General features: G+C 33.7%; 1 protein-coding gene and 2 non-coding genes across 4 annotated transcripts in view; 2 read left to right on the top strand and 1 right to left on the bottom strand.

Annotated features, from left to right (window-relative positions):
- The window catches only part of LOC106647054 (pleckstrin homology domain-containing family J member 1), a 122,201-nt gene that overhangs the window by 44,729 nt on the left and 53,061 nt on the right, over nt 1–24,411 (top strand). Inside the window, exons 1-2 of one of the 2 annotated variants that reach the window (XM_014363307.2) lie at nt 13,676–14,134; nt 14,269–14,390. In XM_014363307.2, the coding sequence (XP_014218793.1) occupies nt 14,300–14,390 (91 nt within the window). In that variant the 5' untranslated portion in view covers nt 13,676–14,134; nt 14,269–14,299. Of the gene's footprint in view, nt 1–13,675; nt 14,135–14,268; nt 14,391–24,411 lie in introns of those variants that run through there. The other variant, XM_089595282.1, reaches the window with a different exon arrangement.
- Nucleotides 7,505–7,608, top strand: LOC111643641 (U6 spliceosomal RNA). The gene has a single exon (XR_002759730.2). It is a non-coding gene; the product is annotated as a U6 spliceosomal RNA (small nuclear RNA).
- LOC149375957 (U2 spliceosomal RNA) lies at nt 8,539–8,726 on the bottom strand. Its single transcript, XR_016293257.1, has one exon. It is a non-coding gene; the product is annotated as a U2 spliceosomal RNA (small nuclear RNA).

Here is a 24,411-nt window from a genome sequence, read left to right on the forward strand (position 1 = left end):
AATTATTAATTTAAAAGAGTGGCCAGTTAGCGCCCCGAGTCATTGGGTGATAGGCACTTGTGTTATTAATATTACAATTTTTAAATTTCCGCGTGTCTTTGGCAATGCCCCTTCACTGCTGTGCTGTCTGCTCGACGGAACATTTTCCCTAGATCGTATAGCTATATATACGATCTAAGGAAAAAGTTCCGATATTGAATCTGCCTAACCCAACGCTGAGCGCTTGGAACGTATACGTTCGAGCTGTAACACCGATGTATAGTAACGGTATATATATATATATATATATATATATATATATATATATATATATATATATATATATATATATATATATATATATATATATATATATATATAGTTAGAGCAATTGCTCATTAATGATGCGTAGTTATAGCATCAGCTAAATAACCGGATGAAACTTTGTAACATTGTAGTAAAAGCAATTTTCAACCTTTTATCGATTCAAACTAATGCTTTCTATTTATCGAGAACCGAGATATGGGGCGATGAAATTTTTTTTTTTTTTTTGTTTGTTAACTGAACCAAACTACGGTTAACAGAAAGATTACACTTGACGTATATTACACAATTTTTGCCAGCCGAAACGTACCTAAAAAAAAATAAAAAAAAACCCAATTATTTTTTTTAAAAATAATTTTGTTTTTTAAATTAGCTGGTACGTTTCGGCTGGCAAAAATTGTGTCGTATACTTCAGATGTAACTTTTCTGTTTATTGTAGTTTGGTTCGGTTAACAAGCAAAAAAAATTTTTTTATTGGCCCACATCTTGGTTCTCGATGAATGGGGAGCATTAGTTTATGAAGACGAAAGGGAGGAAATCGCTTCTATTACAATGTTACAAAGTGTCATTCGGTTATTTAGCTCATGCTATAATTACGCATCATTGTTTTAACTAATACAGTGATCACAGACGTGCTATCTGGCAGACATATGTACATATAGCAGGATCTGACTATATACACCGTAACTATACATCGGTGTTATAGCTTGAGCTCGAAGGTTGGAACGTGTACGTTTCAAGCGTTAGCTCAGACAGCCCCCTTCCTAGACCTCTACAGTACCGCGTTACTTTGAGCTGTACGAGTCCAAAGTTGGGATTTGGGATAGCTGCGAGCAGACAGCTCTATACTGTATGAGTTCAACGCGTGTTTGTACTCTCTTAAACTAGACCCCGTACTTTCACGGTACAAATTTTGTTTGCGTGTCGAGACAAATTACTTATAGAACGTGTCTGATTTGAGTGAAACGTATCGAGAATTCAAAAAGATTCTGAGACATTAGATTAAGTCTAAGCATCTACATGGTAAATATACTCGAACATGGTAATGAAGTATAACTGATCATCGATGAGTAAGCAAACTTCAGTGAAGTTCAATCATAATTATACGAATAACTTGTTCGAGGATATAAATTTTCCACCTATAAATCATAAATTATTCTGTTTCCCGAAATAACTTTTCTATCCCTTTTGTGTGTGAAGACTCTAAACTAAATGAAGAGGTAGCTAGTGGGGAGCGCAAGGAAAGTATCCCGCGCGCATTTTTCAATTTTTAGATAGAATATAAAAAGTCGTCGACTAGATGTGCCATTTGCGGCAAGATTAGAATGCATCGTGTACCCAAAAATCGATCTATAAAAGTATAGACTGCCAACCCGATCTTATTTATAATACATGTCCAAGTGTTCAGAGTATGCATTGTAGATAACATTATAGATACGAATACGATATCTATACTTTTTTAGGTCAATTTTCGGGTACAAAATGCATTTTTATCTTGCCGCAAATGGCACACGTAGTGGATAACTTTTCATTTTCTATCCAGTGGTGTAAGTTGCGGCTAGTAAAAAAAAAAGTTATACCATTTGAAACTACAACCAATCAGCGACAAGGGCAAAGAGAGATGAATAGGCAAGTACCGAAATCTTTTATCTCTTTTATCTCTAGTGGACAGTTCCACTTGCGTAAAACCCTATGGCTTGCCTACTCTATCTTATAATATCTCTATGATTCTTACATCATGGCCTAGGATTCGGATAGTTAGTTTTGTATTTTCGAATTCGCGCCGGAGGCCGGATCTCTCACAATCGATACATGGTATACTTCGACATATATTATCGAACAAACTGCGATACCTCCTGCTCACGATGTCAAAAGGATACATCAATAGTCAATCAGTCCACGAAGCTAACAGCAGAGGTGAAACGGCAAGACTTGGACGGTCACCCACCCAAGTAATAACCGCGCCAAATGCTGATCGACAAGATACCTCGGTGATCGACGGGGCTGCAACTCTGAACTCTATCGCTGAGCCATCGTGTTGGTCTTGTATGTATGTAGATCATAGACATATAAAAAGTATGTACATGCATATAAAGAATAGACCGCTTAATCGCTAATTAGCAGCTGCAGGGGCAGTGAAGATCGCCTTGAAAGAGAGGGAAGACATTATAAGACTTTCTCTCTCGCACACTCATGAAGTGGGATCGTAGGTCGTGGATCGTGGGGGCACAGACCCGATGACGGAGCAGAAGCACCGCTGCATACTTCTGCCTCTGTGTGCCCCTACGGCCTACGGCCTACCGCCCCGCTCTGTAAGTGTGCGAGAGGGAAGGACTGGCTATCCTCGTCTTTCGTCTATTTCTACGCGAGTTTTACTGCCCCAGCAGCTAGTAAGCGGTATATTCTTCTTATGTATATGTATAAACGGCTCGTTCTTGTGTACGGCACTGAAGTACAAGCAGAAAGCAACGCAGCATTGAGCGTCGGTATATTGGGTTATTGTCTCTCTTGCACATCTAAGTCTGTCTAACGCAACCTCCCCACCGTTGGCAATGTGTGAGAGAGACGGATGCCCACGCTCAATGCTGTGTCTCTTTTTGCTCATGCTTTAGTGATGTACCCTACTCATAGAGGTATAAGAATAGAGGAGAAAAGGGGGCGTGATATGTGACAGCAGAATTCGCTACGTAACGGGGCATCTGTTTTTGTCTGGCAGTTATGTTATTGGTTGAGTTCTACATGAGATTGAATCAACTGTAGGATTTAGGACGAAGAAGTATAGCCAATAACGTGGCTTTGGAAACAAGGACAGATGCCCCGTTACACTTAATTATACTGTCGCTGCCGCTAATGGGCTAGTATAGCGCTTTTCTCCTCTATTCTTATACCTCTATGACCCTACTACAAGGTTTGACGTGATTCCGGTAGTAATTACGCAGTTAGTTATTTGTAAAATTTTGAATGGAAATCTGAGGCTGTTCATATGGATGCGACAGCGTGACACATTACCATTAGTTTTAAATGAGACTGCGTAAAACTATCGCGCCTATGTGAACAGCCTTAAGTGTGTAAGGCCATCCCGTCACGAAATGACGGCTAGACAGCTGGAGCTGAAAATCAGGCCCCGGAGAAGCGGCCTGAGCACCAATATTATGACGGGTCTATCGAAAGGGAATGGCCAGGCCCTGATGATGGAATACGTATGTAAGTATATACTAAATGACCTTCAACCTTCGAGACGTGACACATACACATGTATATGTACACACACACGCATGCTTCCATTAATTAATTAATCGTCTCTGTCTGTTCATGCTTGTTCATTTGTTTCGTTATTTAAACGTTAAACAAAATTTGAGCGAGGAAGTCAAACGACTAAAGGAAAAAATTCAAAGAGTGCACATATTTTGAGAAAAAAAAAAATTAAGCTTAAAATACTTAGTATGATTAAGACTACGAGAGAAACAAATAACCAACGTTAGATTGATTTTCAAGTGAATTACCAATAATTCGATGATCAAGACAGTGTAGACTAAGTATATGCATCATGAATTATTAGGTAAATCGAGGTCGTAGAAGACGTTGGTAAAATTTTTAGCTTCTTAAGTGCACGGAGTCTATGTTTTTTTTATAAAAAATGCTCATATCTAACGAACAATAATGCGTATCAAAAAATGACGTAGACCATTCGAAAGAGGAGAAAAAAATACGTAGAAAACGATTATTTACTCGATTTTCACCTACCTAAAATCTCGAGAAAAATGGCCACAAAAGACTTTTGCAAAGGCACGTTTATATATAGATATAGTAGCCTGCTCGTCGACGGCCAGCAGCAGTACCACCACCACGCGCGGTGGGGCAGAGCGCGGGGAGAGAAGAGAGGATTTTTGCATTGTAGATGATTCTCTATCGATTGCACTAGGTCCTAGATAACACTTTTTTTCACCAATAAAAATTTGCTTATAAAATTATAATCAGAAGCATTAGATGTGAGTTGACAATTTAAAATTTCGATTTTAAAAAATTGATTAACAGTTGTTTTTTCGAGCTTTTACTTAAAGTTTGTACGTTGGCACTAGCTTGGCAAACCAATTATTGTATCTTGATAAATAAATATTGAATAAAAGTATTTACGTAAAATGCATAGCCAGATAATTTACACATAGCAATGAATTACATGAATACCAAATTATTTTAGTAGTACACAAAAATCTCTCGTTTTCAGAAAATTTTATTTTTTAATATTTTATTGATACTCTTAACAATGATTCTCAAAGAATCGAATGCAGCTTATTTTCTTCGTTTTTTGATTTATACTATAATCTGATACCTTCCATCCAGGCTTCAAACAAAAAAACTGGTTCTAGTAAACTGATTTTTATGGGACACAAAAAGTATCGTAGAGAGAGTGAATTTTGAATATGTCGGTTGAGCATAGGTAGTCCCAAAAGAAGCAAAAAATATTTAAAATCATATTTTTACTGTAACCTTAAATATATTATTTCAATAACTGATTGATTGACAACCCGTGTCTGGTCGTTTACTTAAAAATGGTAAAATAAAATATTTATCCTTACATGTTTTTGAAATTTGAAGTACATGGTTAATTAGACGCACTAAACATTTGAAGTGCATTGGATATCATTTGCTTCTTGTTCAAAGATAGCAGATTTTTGAAATGATAAAACAATACAATTGCTTCATGTAAACAATATGTTTTTATACAAGTGTCTCTATTACATTTGTGTTGAATGGAATGTTCTCGAATTTCAGCGCAGTAAAAATATTTTTTTTAAGTATAACAATAATAAAAATCAATTTTTTTATTTTTCCAAAGGAAATTTAGCTTATTTTCTTCCCGTTAATTATTTTATTACATGTAATCTCATCATATCTATATATTCTATATTCTTAGTATATTTAGTAACACTTGGATTTTCATTTAATAATATAGTGACTGCATTTGCGATCGCATAAGCGCCACATTGAATAAAATCAGATTATTTTTGAACTTGCTTATATTTTATACTATTTATTTTAAGAGTTGGATATCTTCTTTCAATGAAAATAACTTCTTTTTCATCTCAATCTTTATACGTATGTTGATTGCAAAAAAGGCTGTCGTGTACAATTAATGTTTTATTTTTGTAATAGATTAAGTGTGAATAAAAATATTTCTCGCATTGAATTATTTGAACGTCTTCTTTATTTTCATCGAATGGGTGTACATAATTCTGTTTTTTGGGTGCACCCAATCATGATTATTAAAGTATTAATCATATTCAAAAGGCCGTAATTTAAATTAACTATTTCTAAAAACTGATTAATTATAATATTATTGAAAAATTCTTAATCATTCATTACTTTTTTTTAAATCAATTTCATTTTATCTTTGTACCTAAGATCCGTTTGTGAATTTTTAAAATTATAATTTTAAGGTTTAACACTATTTTACTTACCAGTTTTTTTTTTTTTTTTTCTCTTTTGGAGCCTGGATGAAAAGTATCAGTCCATACTATAAATCGAAAAACGACGAAAATAAGCTGCGTTCAATTCTTTAACAATTATTGCTACGAATACCAATAAAATTTTAAAAGTTAAAATTTTCTCGAAACGAGAGGTTTTTTTTGTGTATTGGTAAAATAATCTTGTATTCTTATAATTTATTGCTATATGTAAAATATCTGGCTACATTTTACGTAAATATTTTTTTTCAATATTTATTTATCAAGATGTAATAATTGGTTTGCCAAGCTAGTGCCAACGTACAACTTTATGTAAAAGCTCGAAAAACAAGTGTCAATTAATTTTTTAAAATTGAAATTTTAAATTGTCAACTCACATCTAATGCTTCTAATTATTTATTTATAAGCAAATTTTTATTTGCAAAAAAAGTGTAATTTAGGACCTAGTGCAATCGATAGAGAATCATTGATAATGCAAAAATCCACTTTCTCTGAGACATTTTTTTCTTATTATAAACGTTGGGATTTGTTATATTTTTGGGCGCCTGGTGAAGAGAAAAAAGAAATTTCGGATCAGTGCAAGCCGTGCTGGTCGTTCCCCTCTCTCTTCTCCCCACGCTCTGCTCCACCGTGTGTGGTGGTGGTACTGCTGCTGGCCGTCGACTAGCACGCTAATATATATATATATACAAACGTACCTTTGCATTAAGTCTTTCACGGCCATTTTCCTCGAGATTTTAAGTTGGTCAAAATCAAGTAAATAATCGTTTTCTACGTATTTTTTTCCCTCTTTCGAATGGTGTAGGTCATTTTTTGATACGCATTACCGTTCGCTAGGTATTAGGATTTTTTTATAAAATAACATAGACCCCGTGCACTTAGGAAGCTGAAAATTTTACCAACGTTTTCTACGACCTCGATTTATCTAATCATCCGTAATGCAGACACTTTAAGCACCAGATTATTTAAAAGCTATTTTTACTGGTCTAAGTATTTCTGAGTTTGTAGCTATAGTGATAATAATGTAAAAATTAAAAAAATTAGATTTGTAAAAATTGAATTATTACTTTCTTGTACATTTCTTAAAATTAAACATTGTATACCTCTAAACAGTGTTCAATAAAGCAGCGATAATCTGCGTACAAGATTTTTCCTTATCATTTGCTAAAATTATTTATCACTGTTTTCGATCTAAAGCGTTGAATATACATATACTTACCATCACCCGTACTATGTCATTACACGTATCATCATCATGTTCAGTCATTTTTTCTTGAATTCTAGAAAAATTAATTTTGTACCTTTTTTTTTTATTTTTCTTAAAACTAATTAAACCCTTCTGTTTTGGTGTCACCGTACGTATGGTTACACCTCATAAGGTCATGACACTGCATGAAATCGTTTTTTGTAAACTTTTTTGCCGATAAAAAAATCAAATTTAATTGTTACATGTAATACCATTTTAAATTACTGATGGCTTTTCCAAACCAAAACTCCATAAGTAATTTCAAGTGAAATTCTAAATGTATTGACAATAAGTCTGTTTACAGATGGAGTGACAAATGTTATTACAAAAAACTGCTTAGAAGGATTCAAACGCAACATCAATAGGAGTGTGCAATGCAATAAAAGCAATAATATCTAGAGAAGAGATGAAAAAGTATTGCTACTGCAGCCGAGACCAATTGAACAGTGTGCTCTGTGTTCACATGGGGCGTCAATACTTTTCAGCATAGTTTCTTTAGCAGTACGTATACTAAAATTAGAACGATACAGAGATACGATGCATGGGCCCCTGCGCAAGGATGACACGCAAAATCGTGAAGCGTTCCACATTTTTTGGGACAAACAGAACATTTTTTTACACCCAGTGAAGCACTTATGATGTTTAAGAATCTCAATAATAAAACCTCTTCAGGGGTTGACAAAATACCAAACATTTTTCTCAAACACTTAAATACAGACAATCTAATCAACTACACGATCATTTTCAATAACATCATTAACAATGCTTACTTCCCCAAAAGTTGGAAAATAGCCAAGATTTGTGCCAATACATAAAAAAGGCAAAGACCCAAAGGATCCTAAAAGTTATTGGGCAATATACTTAATGACTAGTATCAGTAAAGCGTTCGAGTCTTTTCTAAACACACAGATCACTGATCACTGTAAAAAATATAAAATTATATCGGTGATCCAGTTCGGGTACACTCATAAGCACTCAACGATACACGCGTCACACAAGTTCACACAAGATATATGCTATCACCTAAATCATCTAAAAATGGCAGCCGCGTAGGAGAGATTCCGATTTCTGTGGCACCGCAATCTGAGTGTGGTTTCGTATGTATGTTGATGCCAAGAATACACGAAAAATAATTAAAAAATTTCTACTTACCTCCTTTTTGAGATATCGATCTCAAAAGTCGAAAAAATCATATTTTGTATACATGCGATATTAGGGTTATTTCTTGCTTATTTAATAGTGATGAATATGAAAAAAATACTTAAAAAATTTCTAGTTATGTACGTTTATATTATGCTTCATTTTAAATGTGTATTTCTCCTTTAAAAACATTTCAGGTGTGTTTTTTTTCGTATAAAACATGATAAAAATAATATCAGTTTAAAAAAAATAACAAGTCATTGATGGAGCAGAAAAATGAAAAGTTGGCTAACTTTGGATGTAACTGCGGATGTTTTGACATAGTTACACGCACAGAACAATAAACAGTAAATACTTGGAGATGTTACAAGATATACCGATAACACTGAGCTTTCATATTTGAAATTTTTACGTGCTCAAAAAAAATAGTGACCGATAGAGGCGCTGCATGCTTGATGAAGAGCGCGAAAATTTTTAATTTTTAATAGCCCTTACATGAAGAGCGTATTAGATATCAAGCTGATGAGAATAGATAATACACTTTGATCTGTGTCAGTGTGCCGGGAAGCGATAGTAAAATTAATATAAATTTCATCGTTTTTAAATCAATAAATAATACTAATGTATCAAGTGTTTTTATATTAAAATAAAATATATTTAAAATGTGTTTTTCGACAATCGAGACGCAACATCTCAAAAAAAAGCAAGTAGAATTTTTTTAATTGGTTTTTTCATATTTATTACTATCAAATAAGCAAGAAATAACCCTAACGCCGCATGTATACAAAATTTGGTTTTTTCGACTTTCAAGTTCGATATCTCTAAAAGAAGGTAAGTAGGAATTTTTTAATTATTTTTCCTGTATTCCTGGCTTCAACATACATAAGAAACCACACTCAGATTGCGGCGCCACAGAAATCAGAATCGTACCACCACCTGCATGATTGATACCGAAAAGGCGTCTGATTCGGTGTGGACGAAAGACCTTGTATTTAAATTAGGGAAAAAAGGCTTACCAGAACACATAATTTACATTCTGCACAACTCTTTTCAAGATAGGGAATCATTCACTGTTAATTCAAATAATAAAACTTCAATAAGATTCAAATACACGAAGGCCTAGCTTCAACAAGGCATCATGGATTCTCCCATTCTATTTAACATCTATACAAGCGGAATAGCGAATCTCTTCGACCTCAATCAAAAAAACAACAAATATGCAACCTTTTTTGCAGACGACTTAATTCTATATGTTGGAGCAAAAACCTCAGCTCCAGCTAAAAAGATTCTAGAACCTTTAGCAACCGACATAAAAAGCTGCTACGGAAAATGGTTTTTAAAAATAAAGCCTGGTAAATGCGAGACTATTCTTATTAGATTAGATCAAAACAGGTTGAACAGAAGGGAAAAAAAATTTTTAAAGAGTTTAAAATACAATTTAAAACAGGGAATAATCAATTAAAAGATATACCTCACAAAAAATCTGTCAAATATCTAGGTATGCAGATTGACTACCTATTGCGATTGCATGGGCAACCTCTTTTACAACTACAAAAGGCAAAAAAAGCCATCGAAGCCCTGGGGAGATTATCCTACAACAGATATCTATAAAAAAAGCTAAAGTTATCTGTTACTGCTTAATGATTAGACCAATAATAACGTTTGCAGCACCAATTTGGTTTAACCAAAGTGCTTCCACTATGGAGCGAATTCGATTGTTTGAACGAAAATGCGTAAGGGCGTGTCTAAGCACGTACGTACAGGAACCCTGCGTACGAATACTGAAAATATATTAAAAACAAAACATTATACAACACTGTGGACGTTCCTAGAATAGATATATTTATTTTGAAACCAATTAGAAATTATTTTGTAATTTGCAAGAAGGTTGATAACTCTATAATTTGTAACAACCTTGTTAGCTTAGATGAGAGATACTATGAAAGATGTAGAAGTAGTGGCATTGTTCCACCTGATACTTTCCTGCTACTGGATCGGCAAAGACTGATACAAAATAATGAAAATATTCCGATCATATATCACTGGTCTCGTCATCAAGAAATAAAAAAATTCCAAGCAGTGCTAATATGTTACCGGCGTTAAAATACAGTATGTCTATACCTACTAAGGATACTTTCCCAAGCGGAAATTTTTTTTGTGATTAATTAACGAAAAAAAAAAAAAAATTACTGATAGTAATATTTTATAAAATCCAGATTTGAGACTATAATAAATTTTAATAATTATTATTATCAGTTGTTATTTTTTATTATTTTTTTTCTCTGGTCATGAATATCATTATAGAAACATCGAAAAAAGTAGCAACTAGAAACAACTTTTATAATCAATCATCACTATTTAATACTTGACTTTTAAGATTATGGAAAAACTAATAGCTATTAATAATTGTTAGTAATAGATTATATTTATTGTTTTGTATTTTATATCAGATAGAAAAAATAATAAAAAATAAAAAGTAATAATCTTTATGGGCACGATTGTAACGTTCGATCTCGAGAACAAAAAAAAAAAACTAATAATAAGTATTTAAAAGTCTTAATAACAAGTTGTGACAGTCAATTGTGAATAAAAAGTCTTATTACTTATCTCAAATCTAGACATTAACAACTGTTATTATTTTTTTATATTTCCTACTAATTTTTAAAAATAATTATTACCAATGTATCAAACAAAATTATTTCCGCTTGGGTTAGAAAAGGTTTACAAAAGCCCCAAGTATTGGTGGCTGCAAGAGGCAGATTAGTAATTCAGAATTTCATTATATACATCCATTACTTGTCGTTGTAGATAAAAGTAAATAGAGAAAAAAAGAAAAAAAAACAACAACATATATATTCCATATATCGATCCTATCCATACTCTTACCCTTGCAAAAGGCAAAAATTACAACAAGATAAATTAAGAATTTTCGTGCAAATAATTTTTTATCTTTACAAAAACAACCATATATGTAACTATAAACAGAGCAAACAAACAAACAGCGAAAACAATGTATTAAACTCTCATTAAAATACTTGTAGAGCACTGTGTGCCACTTAGTACATAGCATCAGCTAAAATGATGAGCGATATCTTTGTACGTTCAATTCTAGCTTGTATTAACCAAAATATGTATCACTTACACGAATAAAACGTTCTTTTAAAAAAATAGTCAATACTTTTCTGCAATCTATTTGAATGCGCGAGTGCGAGAGTGAGGGCGATCTCTCTCGCACCCGTGCATTCAAATAGATTGCAGATTGCTATTGACGCTCCACGTGAACAGGGCACACTGTACAATTGCTGTTTGTAGAGGAGGTAATAGACAGCTGTCTGTTTGAAATGTTTCTTACGCATATTTATAGGTTATAATTAATGTGGAGACGAATTATTTGTTTGTAAAAAAAAGTGGAAGTATGATTTCAATCTCAAAAAAGTTTATAGGCAGGGTAAGCTACGAAATTATTATTTCTTGGTATGAAAGTCTTTCATCGAAATAGAACACTTATGATTGAAATCGTATTTCCACTTTTTTTTACAAACAAATAATTCGTCTCCACGTTAATTATAACCTACAAATATGCATAATACACATTTTAAACAGACAGCTGTCTATTACCTCCTCTGCAAACGGCAATTGCACAGTGTACCCTGTTCACATGGATCGTCAATAGCAATCTGCAATCCATTTGAATGCAGAAAGTATTGAGCTTGCGTCTGAACGCATCCTTATACTTCTAATGTCGTCTGCTACAGCATGCTCCTGCTATACATGCGAGCGGAGGATATGTATGTATACAAAAGTAGATGCAGCTAACTGATGAAACGCGAAAATTTCCTAGAAACTATGTATTCCATAGCAATATCAACAAATAGATTTTTATTAATAATATAAAAATTATGATGACAATTAGATGATAGAGCAATTTGTAGATTGAAAGAGCACTTTTTTTCAGTAAGAATCGTTTTAATGTAAATTGTATTATTAATTAGCTGAGATATAAACTTGCGAAGTTTCGCTTGTCGTAGGATACTTTAATTTGCGTTAACTGAATAAATGAGAGGGAGCAATTTTTAATACTTGTATTTTTTGAAAGAGCACCTTCTACACAGAAAGAAGTGGTGTTGCTTTATAGATCAAAAATTTGCAGCACTTGCAGGTCTAAGCACTCTAGAACGTAAGCTATTGAATGCACCATACTGAGCGAGCAGTGCGAGTCAAAGTAAAAACAGTATGCCAGCAGCCAAATATTCACAGCGCTGCACACTTCAAAATTTGAAATACTACAGATCGACACTAGATGGACTCTGTAGAGAGTTGGTAGTGGGGATGCCACAGCTTAGAGTTTGGCACTTGAGGGGAGAAACTTCGTCTTATACCAAAAATGCATTTTGCTGTTCACATCCCGACTGTTATGAAAAAATTCGGGCCAGTAGTTCACTTGTAGAGCATGTCTGATGAAAGGACAAATCGATTTTTAAACAGTATAGCTGTAGGTACATCTTGCAGAATAAATTTACCGATAACAATTGCAATTAAAAATCAATTGCATCAATGCTATGTAGAAGAATATTGCGAGAATGTAAGTAATGATATATAGTGTTTGGATCTATACAGGAAAAATCTGATGTGAAAATTGTTTCAACGAAACAAATTGCTAAAAGTTATAATTTTGTAATTGCGAATGAAAGAAAATATTCTTTAGGGGCTGTTTTTGTAAGCGAAGTAGATGATAATGGTCCAAAGTTTGTTGAAATCGAAAAAATATATGGTATCAATCGTGAGATAAAATTTTTGGCGAGCAAAATTAATACAATTTACAATGACCATAAATATGAAGCTTTCAAGGTTTTATTGAACAATAATGCTACTGCATTGTACTCTCTGAAAAACCTCCCTCTATTAGACCCAGTTTTATTAGTTAAAAAAAATAGCCAGCATTATATTGTATCGAGATACGAATAAATATAGTATGTAATGTCTAGTTACTGCTAAAATTACGCTATAAATGCTTCGTGTACGTATTCATTAAAATTGAGAAATAAAAAAACAAAATATGGCTTAGTTCAATTTTTTCTATATTTATACTTTCCTATATTTACATTAAAATTTAATTTATAGTTTACTTTTACAGACAACTTAAAATTCAATTAATTTTTTTCCCTTTTTTTATAAAGGACTATTTGAATTTTATATTATGAAGTCTATAGAATAAAAATAAATCAGTGAACCTATTACCTAATTGACTTAATAACTAATATGATTCAACGTTAAACTCGCTACAGTTCGAAATCTCGCGTTTACTCGCTAGCACGAAGTTTCGTCTTTAGAGTGCCAAACTCTGAGCTGTGGCGTCCCCACTACCAACACTCTACAGTCCATCTAGCGTCGAGCTGTAGTATTTCAAATTTCGAGGTGTGCGCTGCGAATACTTGGCCACAATTGCGTACTGTTGTCAATCTTGCCTGTGGCAGGGGTCGTACTCGTACCATGTGTAACTATTTTCAGTACATCGGCCTATGTTATAACATAGGCCTGCAAAGCAAAAAAAAGTTATATGGTACGGACCCAGTTAGGCATTTGAAGCAAGAAAAGTCAGAGTTACTTATCCATGAAGGCTTCTAACCTCTAGTAGTCACAATATTGCTGAGCTTTACGGTGTTAAAAACGCTTTCAGTGTAGTACGTTGATAAATTTGTTTATCAATAAATTACTGATTTTCTACGAGCTGGGGCTGGGGTGGCAATAGTTATAAGAACAGTGGCCACTTAAACTTAGAAACACACTAACCCATTAGTGTCAGACACTCAGACGTCAGGAGAACAATATTGAAGCGTTCCGAAATAAGTTCAGATCAGTCAAGAACGTGTATACGTATACTACCTTATCACACTTTAAAGTACAAATTTATAGTTGAGGTCAATTATGTGTTCATGCAGTTACTGTAACCTGAACTTGCGGTAGTTGACAACGATTATACGTAAGCATCTCATTATAAAGTAGGAATTTATCTTTTTTGTCAACTATGTGTTTAGTCATTTGCATCTATTATGGTACATACATCCTCATGAAAACAGTGGTGTCTAGCAACTAACTGTAACATATTTTTTTTAGAAACACTTGTTTAGAAGTAATCCAACAAGTTATGAAATTTGATTACAAAGAATTATTTAAGGTTTATTTTGAGCCAGCAGATATGGAAGGTCGTCTGTGTCACAAGAGAGCACATAAATCAGGTTTGTCAGTTATTTTGCTAAATAAATTTTTTCCATAATCAATAATTTGTAAAACAAAAATTGAATAGCTATTAAAGTTAACACCTAAACTAATAAATTCTACAGTACAGTACTTTAAAGTTTAATATTTTCAGATAAAAATTGATAGCTATAATCATAGTTACTAGGAATAGCTATATACCTAATTGTAGCTATATTAAACTACAAAATAGCTATAGGATGCTATAAAGTTTATAGCATGGTAGAATTTGCTAAAAATCATAACGATATCCCGAAAATTTTGCATAGCTCGAAAAAAGTAGGGTAGTATTTTTAATGTATTATAAAAAAATTGAAACAGAATTTAACAAGAAAAAATGTCAGCAATCGCCCCCAAAAAATGGAAAAAATGTCCAATACATGTTTTTCGCGTCGAGAAAAAAACCGAAGGATCGCATGAAAAAAGTGTGTCCTGAAATATATGTGCAATTTAAAGTTGAACAAAAAGAGCCGCGCTGGGTACATTTCAGTTGAGCCGTTTTTTTCGGAAATCACAAAAAACTGCCATTTGAAGCCATTTTTTCGAAATTCAATAACTAGAATTCCGTACAATAATTAGAGCTGAAATTTTTACAAAAGACAGATATCATTGCTCTCATACACACAAAATTTCAGCCTTATCGGTTCTAAGCTTTTCGCGAACCACAGCCAAAACCGAAAGAAGGTCCTTTCGAAAAATGGCCATTAACAACTTGTTTGCTAATATAGCTACATTTTGAAAATGTATTTTGCTTTTTCTATATTTTCTCTACAAGTACCTAAAATGCCATTCATTTTTACCAATTAGAAGTATCTAAAAAATTGATTGCAAAAAAAGCACATTTCGTTTTAAACGCGCTCGAGGAAAACGTGCATGCAGAAAGAGGGCGAGCTCTTCAGCAGCGGCTAGTCAAAACACCAATTCCACTGACCGGAGAGCAAAAAGCCGTTTTTTGCAATGAATTTTCAAGACACATTCGATTGATAAAAATAAATGGAGTTTCCGGTACTAGTAGAGTAAATATATACGAAGAGAAATACGATTACAAAGTGTACCTATGTTGGCTAACAGCTTTTTAATAGCAATTTTTCGGAAAGTCCTTTTTTCGGTGTTTGCTGCGGTTCGCGAAAAGTTTAAAACCTATTAAGCTGAAATTTCGTGCGTACAAGAAAGGCTATGATATCTGTCTTGTGTTAAAATTTCAGCTCTCAATATTGTATTTAATGCGTGTAATTGAATTTCGAAAAAAAGGCTCAAAATGGCCGTTTTTTGCGATTTGCGAAAAAACGGCTGAGCTGATCTGAACCCAACTCATTTTGTTCGTCTTCAAATCACCCATCTTGTTTACGAATCTTTTTTCATGTGCGATCCTTACCCAGCCGGCATCCACATTTCTTAAAGAGTTCTTTATAAATTCAGTAACGAACTTGTTTTGGTATTTGCAAAGTGTGTCTGAAGTATTCTTAAATTATTCCTATAGTATCCTTCTTATGTCCCCTTTTTTGAATTCTCTGAGAGTTTGCCAAGAGTTATTTTTTCTACAATTTCAGTTCATAAAGAGTTCTAAAAGTATTAATTTTTATCCCACGAAACTTAAAAATAGAATTCAAATGAAAAACTATTTCGTTGAAAAGTAGGTTTTTCCCTTCTGTAATTACACTAACTCCAATTTCCGATATACACTTATATCAGAAAAAAAGTCTGCAACCAAGTGGAATCGAACCCAAGATAGCTAGAGCACGCGTGTGACACAAACTCGCTTCTCCACTCGACTACCGAGGATTCGGAAGTTCATAAACATTTAACGCCTACATTAACTATATACGAACATTATGATCTTTGTTCTTTATTTATCTCATATGATTAAAAAATTGTGTGAAAAATCTCTCTACTCTTCTCGCTCCTCGACAATGTTATTTTATAACTTTTTGTTAGACGTGCACTAATTTGTACATATTATAGTAACGTTGTACTATCTGGATGATGCATAATTGTGAGTACATGATCAAACTACGCAAATTATAAAACAAAGTCTTCAAACGTGTAATAAAAATTATTATCATCACAAATAAATACCAAATTAAAATTGCTAAATAAATGTAACAATTATAGCGAGTCTTAATATTTAGGACAAGCTTCAGAGTTTCACCATAAACATGATTAAATTTTGACAATAAGATACACAGAGCTTTCGTAGCACAGACAGCTTGCACGCATATTTATCACTTCGTTGTTGCATTCTTGAGTTCGAATCTCAGTGTTGACGAAGACTTTTCTTTGTTTCGGTGGTCTTACTAGTTATTTTTTAGGTTTTTTTCACACTCTTCTATTATGAATACTTCTATAAGCATTTAAATTTAAATTAAATATTAAATACCTTGAATAATTTTATTGTCATTGTCCAATAAGCTCCAAGCTTGGATATTTGTATCTTACGAAAATTACTTTATTATAACTTTTTTTCGATACAAAAAATTAGTTGTTTGCTATTTCAAGAGAAAAATATCCCAGAGGATATTGTATGTAAATAACTTAATAATTAATATTCAGTTCTTACTTTAAATTATGCCGATCACTTATTTCATGTCGTTTTAGGTGTAAAAAAGTGAAGCATCGTTTACAAATCAATAAAAAATACATGCACAAACGTAAAAGTCTCGAAATAATTGATTTAAAAATTTTAGTTATTTTTACTTTTTGTAGCAACGTGCGAAAAAAAATTAAGTTTTGCACCATGATAAACATTCGCTACCGTATTTAAAATTGAATTTTAACTTACGTGTCTGCCTAATTAATCGTAATAAAAGACTTTAAGGACAAAACAGTTAATGAATAACTAATAAAAGTAGTATAAAAAAAGTCAAATCACATAGATGAAGATTCGAGCCCAACAATGCAAAAACAAAACGACGAACTTACATGCGATCCATCTGCGCTAAAGGAGATCTGTGTAAACTACAGTCAAAAATTACTTATGTTTATAAAAAGCTCCAAAACTTGTCCTAGCCATCGGGGCTCGCTGGAATTATTAAATTTATTTTGTAATCTTAATTTTGTATGTGTTCGTATTGATAATAATTTCGATTACGCGTGCAAAAACTTTATTTAATAATTTGCATAATCACAAGAAAACAACGTAAAATTAAATCACCGCAACCTTCGACCAGTACACATATTATATTTTTTTCCATCCTAACAAGAATTAAATAAAATTATACGAAATCACGTACCTCACGATCACAGATGAGTACATTGAAAAAAATTTGGTACTTTGAGATAACCAACTTACTGACATCTTACAGCTCAATGAATATTGAGTTTTTACATTTCTAAATTCGAATGACATTAACCCTAATTTAAATGTACGTCAATTCAAAAATGTTCGAGTAACACTGTTTCCAAATTAGGATTCCCGCAACACTAACTTCGAAGTAACCAACTTCGAAGCAGCACTTTTTTTTGTTTTTTTCTTTTTTTTTTTTTGTTTTTGTTTGAAGGAATGAGGAGGAGAAAATCTTCATAGACACCCCGGCTATTCTGGCGGTAGTATAGGATTCACCCAGTGTGCTACGAGGGTCGTGATTATATAGAGATGTTTTTAATGTAAATTTAATCAATATTACTTTCCAGTTCTTGCACGTGACGTCATATATTCATGTGTGTTAGTATTTATGGATTCACCTTTAAAAGGGATGGGAAGCAATGAGGACCCGTAGGTATGAAGTTGGATTCGTATTGCCCCCAATTCGTGTTACGAGATACCTCAGAGGGAGTGTGTAGGGACGTAATCAGGTTCGTAATGCCCCTGACTCGTGGTACACAACGGCCCGTGGTATTACGATATTACTTAATAAGAATTTATTGACTCTCTTTTGTTCCTGTTGGGTGCGGTAAGTCGCTGATGCCCCGGGGTCTCTCCAGTTCGTATTGCCCTGAAGATTCGCAGGTACATCAACTCCTTTACCTAGAGGATAGCTCCGGTTCGTACTGCCCGAAGATCCGCTCCTTACCCGAGGAACACAAGGGAGGATTCACTGATGTACGGGGAAAACTTGGAGACTGTAATAGCCTCTTCGTCACCCGTGTAGCCAGAGAAATATTCAAAGTGAATAATATAATATAATAAGAAGTAGACATATATATATATATATATATATATATATATACACATATATATTATATATACATCAATTCGCTATTTATTGCGATGTATGAAATTACAACAGTGCTTTGAAGAGCAGAGCTCCCTAGTCAAAGCACCGGACTCGGTGCTGATGGCAAAAGTAATTAACATGGTCTTGCATTGGCCTTTCATACCCTCAGAGAAGCAGCAGCGTCGGTAGCTTTGATTAGGCGGCTCGAATGATTTGCATATTTTGCCGCAATTCGCAACTATTGTGTGTTTCGGTATACACATAAGTATTCCATACCATCATGATACAGGCGCTATTACATTTCTTTTATGTATTCTTTTTCTAGTAAATCGGATAGATGGTGTTAAGAGGTATCAGATTGAATTCAAATTGGCGATAGATACTTGTACGTATACCTAGTCCCTCACAGTGCCTACCGACTAAAAACTAACCTCACCGCATGGGACAGGTCCGTTAGGACCACTCCCCTAGAAGACGAAAAGGCATAAGAGGAGAGAGAAAGGGAAAATAACGGAGAATTTCGGAGGCCGACTCGCTCTCGAAGAGATGAAAGGAGGGGCATTTACGCATCTGGGCGAAGCTCGAGTAAACGAAGCAGCACTGACTACTGCAGCTTGAAGCTGGTAACGCTACAGCTCGGAGTTGGGCGTCTGAGATGCCCAACGTGGGTGCTATGTTAGTTCAATGGTTCTCAGAATGTCTCGGCTCTCATTTCGAGTAGCTCCGTCATAACAGTTTATAAAAGGATTAAAATATCAGTACATAAATTGTTTAATATTCATAGAAAATGTTTTTTACATATAACTTCATTGCAATACGTTAGTGGTAATTCAAGTAGTGCCATGTAGACAATTTTATAAACCAGCCTGATCTTTAACCCATAAATAGAGAATAGAAGGTTATACCAGTAAGTGCAATTTACGGCAAGACCAAGATTCATCTTCTACTTGACAATAGACCATGGATCCAAAAAAAAAAAAATCAAATTTCGAGTGTATATTCATCTGATAAACAAACAAAATCCCAAACCACTAATCCTTAACGATCCAACGCGCTCACTTGTCCGTGCTGTTGTTTATTACCTAAGTAAACAAAATCCCAAGCAGCTGATTTTCAATTACCAAATTCGATCACATACCTAGATTTATTACTAATTTCAACATAAAAAAATTTTAAGCTAAGCTAATTTCTGGAGTCCTGTCGCACTTGCAGGTCCGTGCATAAAAGCTTTTCTTCAGAACTCGAGGAAAAGTAAAATATCCAAGTAAGTACAACTTATGTAAAAAAAAATTCAAATTCAATCAAAAGAAGCACATACAAGTAAAGGTTAAGCTTCGGTACATGCCATAAACACATTTAAATTCTTAGAACATTACGTCTTGCCGTATGTTAGCTCAGTTGGTTATGCACTCTGTTTTAGACCCAAAGATTACGAGTTTAAGACCCACGATCGTTATTTTTTTTATTTTTTTTATTTTTTTGACGCTTAAAAATATCTAAATATTTATTTATAAATTATCAACTACAGAAATGCATGCATGAATAAAAACCTTACTTCAGTAAAAAAGTTAAATAATTACTATTAAATATTTAACAAAAATTGGTAGCAAAGCGTGGTTAAGATCTCTAGCTATTTGTTTGTTTATTACAAGTTCTCTTAGTGCTATTTTTAAAGAAACAACAAACACCATTCAAAGAAGCATGTTCATGAATGATGCGTAACATCCCATATAGTGCAGTGTGCGCGGACGCGTATATGCTTTGCCTGTGCGGAGAGCTCAAGGCAGAGATCGGAATTATAATAGATACCCTAAAAGTAATAATTATAATGGTTATAACCCACGAAGTTTCAATCCTAATTATCAGAATCAGAATTTTCAAAATCAGTACAAACCAGAAGTGAGCCCCTAAAGACAGAATTCAACCCCCACACCGAATGTTTTAGCGCAAGTAATGAACATAGCAACATAATCGAAACCGTCCACATCGATACGTGCCAGGGACTTGGCGTAGATGACGAGCCTACAAGCATAACGTTGTCAATCCCAGAAGGGAAAAACCGCTGAATCACACTCATGCTCAATAATAGCACTGCCATAAACCTGATTAAATTACATTAGCTCGCCCATATTCACGTGTAGAGAATAGTGAAATTATTTATCTTACTGGAAGTACACCCCACTTAGTTTTAACTGAAGGAACAACGAATATGACTATACAAGGGAAACTTTTAATTTTTTATGTAATCCCTAACGATTTTCCGATCAAAGATGGCGGTTTAGTGGGTTGAAACTTTCGTAAAGAATGACGAGCCATACTATCGTATTATCACGATGTTACAGTATTAGATGTTGACGTAATGAACCCCATTTCTCTTTTAAAAACTGTTAAAACAATAAAGCGATTGGAAAGGAATAAAAAAAAAAAAAAAATCAATAAGACTAAAAAACAAGCACAAAAAAGTCGAATCTTCACCACCACCCTTAACACTAACAAAGAGACAGCGTGCCTTAAGATTAACAAAAGTTTATGATGAATATATCGTAGGCTGGCCTGAGAAATCAAATACACCTAAATACGAAAAATTTGGAGACATCAAAGCTAATTCTCATTTTTGAGATGAATTTGACAAATTGATTTTATCAGAAAGGGGTGATAATTTTATGAAGCCCACTGATAATGAAACTGATAAAAGTGAGAAACATAGTAAAAATAATGAATTAAACGGCTCGAACACGTCAGATAGTAAGAATTAATTTAATTAATACTAATTCGACGGAGGGATACTTACCACGAGTCGATGTAGGGCGTGATGAAGTATATTTAGGCGAAGGAATTGTAAAAAATGAGAGTGGTGAATGTAACTTTATGGCGATAAATACTAATGAAAATGATATCGCGGTTAAAATAGATCCAAGAGAAATTCTACCCTTCGAATATATTGCACCTGAATTTGATCCAGAAACTCGTAGCGAATATGAAAGACCACTTATCAAAAACAAACAAGATAGAATAAAAAATCTAAAATAACTTGTGCATACCGGGCATCTAAACCTGGAAGGATGAGACCGAATTTATCGACTAATATCCAAATTTCCAGACATCTTCTTGTTACCAAGAGACCCCTTACCCTATACTAATCTTGTTGCGCATGAAATCCCAACGGAAAGTAACATTCCTATTAACACTAAACAATATCGTCACCCACCAGTACATGAAAAAGTTTTAGACGAGCACGTAGTAAAAAAACTGAATGATGGAGTAATTGAGCCCTCGTCATCAACCTATAATTCACCCCTTTGGATTTTTCCTAAAAAACCTGATAGCCATGGAAATCCAAGATAGAGGGTAGTGATCGATTTCCGAGAACTTAATAAAAAGACCACTGGTAATGCATATCTATTGCCTAACATCGCAGATATTATGGATTAGTTAGGAGGATCCGTATATTTTTCAGTTTTTGATTTAGCAAGTGGATTTCAACAAATTTCTATGGCTGAACATGATGAGTATAAAACCTCATTCACGACACTCCATGGACATTACCGATACAGACGGATGCCTGAAGATTTAAAAAATGCACCTGCCTCATTCCAACGACTAATAGATCTCATTTTGGGAGGTTCATTAAATGTTAAGATGTTAGTTTATTTAGATGATATTATTATTTACGCAAAAAATCTAGTAGAACATGACTGTAAAGTTAGGTTACTTTTTGACCGATTAAGATCAGCGCATATGGTACTCTTGTCAGATAAGGTTGAATTTCTGTGGAAAGAAGTAATATTTCTTGGGCATATAGTAAGTCAACGAGGAATTGAACCAGACCCCAAAAAAATACAGGCCGTTAGAGAATTTCCCCAACCAAAAACTATGGAGAATATCAGACAATTCTTAGGACTATCAGGATACTGTAGACGCTTTATTGAAGATTTTTTAAAAATAGCTGAGCCATTATCAGATTTATTAAAAAAGGGAGAAAAATTCGAATGGACGGAAGTGCAAAAAAGAGTTTTCAAATACTATAAGACCATCGATGACAACCTATTTTACAATTTTCCGACTTTAGTAAATCATGTAAGTTGACAATATATGCATCTGACTACGTCATTGAAGCGGTATTAAGTCGGGAAAAGTTGGGTTTGACAATCCTGTCGCCTATTTTTCAAGAGCTCTAAATGAATCTAAAATTAATTAGTCTACGACTGAAAAGGAATGCTTAGCTGCACTATACGCAATGCATCATTTTTTTCGTATTTATTAGAGAATAAATTTGTTCTTGTAGCTGATTATGAGCCATTGAATTGAATGCATACAAAAACAGATCCAGGTCAGCGTTGAATGCGCTGGATGTTTAAATTTACCGATTATGAATACTCTTTGAAATACAAGCCAGGAAAACTTAATACCAAGGCTGATGCATTATCTAGAAACCCCGTAGGACCATTTCTTTATCTGGAGAACACTGTAAACAATAGATTATTATTACTATGAGTGAGGAAAGGAATAGTAAGATCATCCAATTCAATGACGATTAAACCTAGCATTGCCAACAACCTTAAATGAGACAGTAGGAGTAACAAAACCTAAAAGCATGACCAAATCAGAAACAAATGTACCTAAATTGACCAGGGGCCCTGTGTGACCTCTAGGTTCAAAAACAAACAAGGAACGGCCTTAGTTAGATCATAGTTTAATTGCTCAAAAGACTTGAACAAAAACATTTTCACAACCACAGACATTATCTATATCTCGACCAAGTATATTAAGAAATGTCACCACAAACACATCAAAAGATTCTAGCTTATTAAAAGTGAATTTTCTGAAATCAATAGCTTTAAGATCACGCACTAGCTATACAAATACAGAATTAATAAAAATAAAGAAATGCTACAATTACCAGTCAGAGATATAATTAACCTTGGTGCATCGTCAAGGACAAGTATGTTGTCCGAAAGTAACCTGAGTGTTACTAAAGAATCGTCAGAAGAAGGTACACAACCACCAGTATATAACCTTAGTCAAAGTGAATTACGACAAGAATTGACTGAAACGGAAATAGACTCAAATACAGATACTCACTTAGACTCAGACGCGATAAATACTAAAATCTTCGTTACACCCAGTTCACTTAATGAAGGTTCAAACGACGACGTTTCTGAATACCAACCTTATACTATGACTAGTAATATTGATAAGGCTACTTATTAAGAAGTAAAAAAGTTAACAAAAAAATTAAACCATAGTCTTCAAGAATATAATAGAGTCAGCAAGTACCGGACCTATAGCAAGTAAGACAATGAAGTCTTAACTAAAACTTTGTGCCAGGTGCAATTCTTCGCATGGCGTTTTAGTTAGTAGCCTGCCACCGCTCATCTAGTGTGGTCCCTCATTATTAGCTTAATTCCGGAATTCCATTAGTAAGTTTTAATATGCTGATCTACTTTGTTATAATTCTTTTGTTAATTGGCAGTAAATCATCGTGAATGAAATAAAGAAAATAAATTTACATATAGTTGAGAATGTTTTATTAATTCAAACCAAATTAAATTAAGGAGATGACAAAAAGAGGCGGTGCTGAAGGAACATATAGGATCTATCCTGAGAACAGATAAAGTACGTTCACACGTATATATTTTTCAAACAATAACACTTTTCTTTTTTTTTCGCTTTTAAGAAAACGAATAGTTGCACTATCTGCTGTCTCGCAGCATGTAAAGAAGCGTGAGACTATAGTCCACAATTTTCGATTTTAAACCGAAGGCAAAATTGAATGATAATTATTATTATTCAACAAGTTTTGCTAATTTGGACAACTTCTAATTGATTCAAATACAAATAACAAAAG

The sequence above is a fragment of the Copidosoma floridanum genome, unplaced genomic scaffold (assembly GCF_036245765.1).
Source record: "Copidosoma floridanum isolate Cflo_tuat_1 unplaced genomic scaffold, Cflo_Japanese_pri ptg000002l, whole genome shotgun sequence".
NCBI classification, from domain to species: domain Eukaryota; kingdom Metazoa; phylum Arthropoda; class Insecta; order Hymenoptera; family Encyrtidae; genus Copidosoma; species Copidosoma floridanum.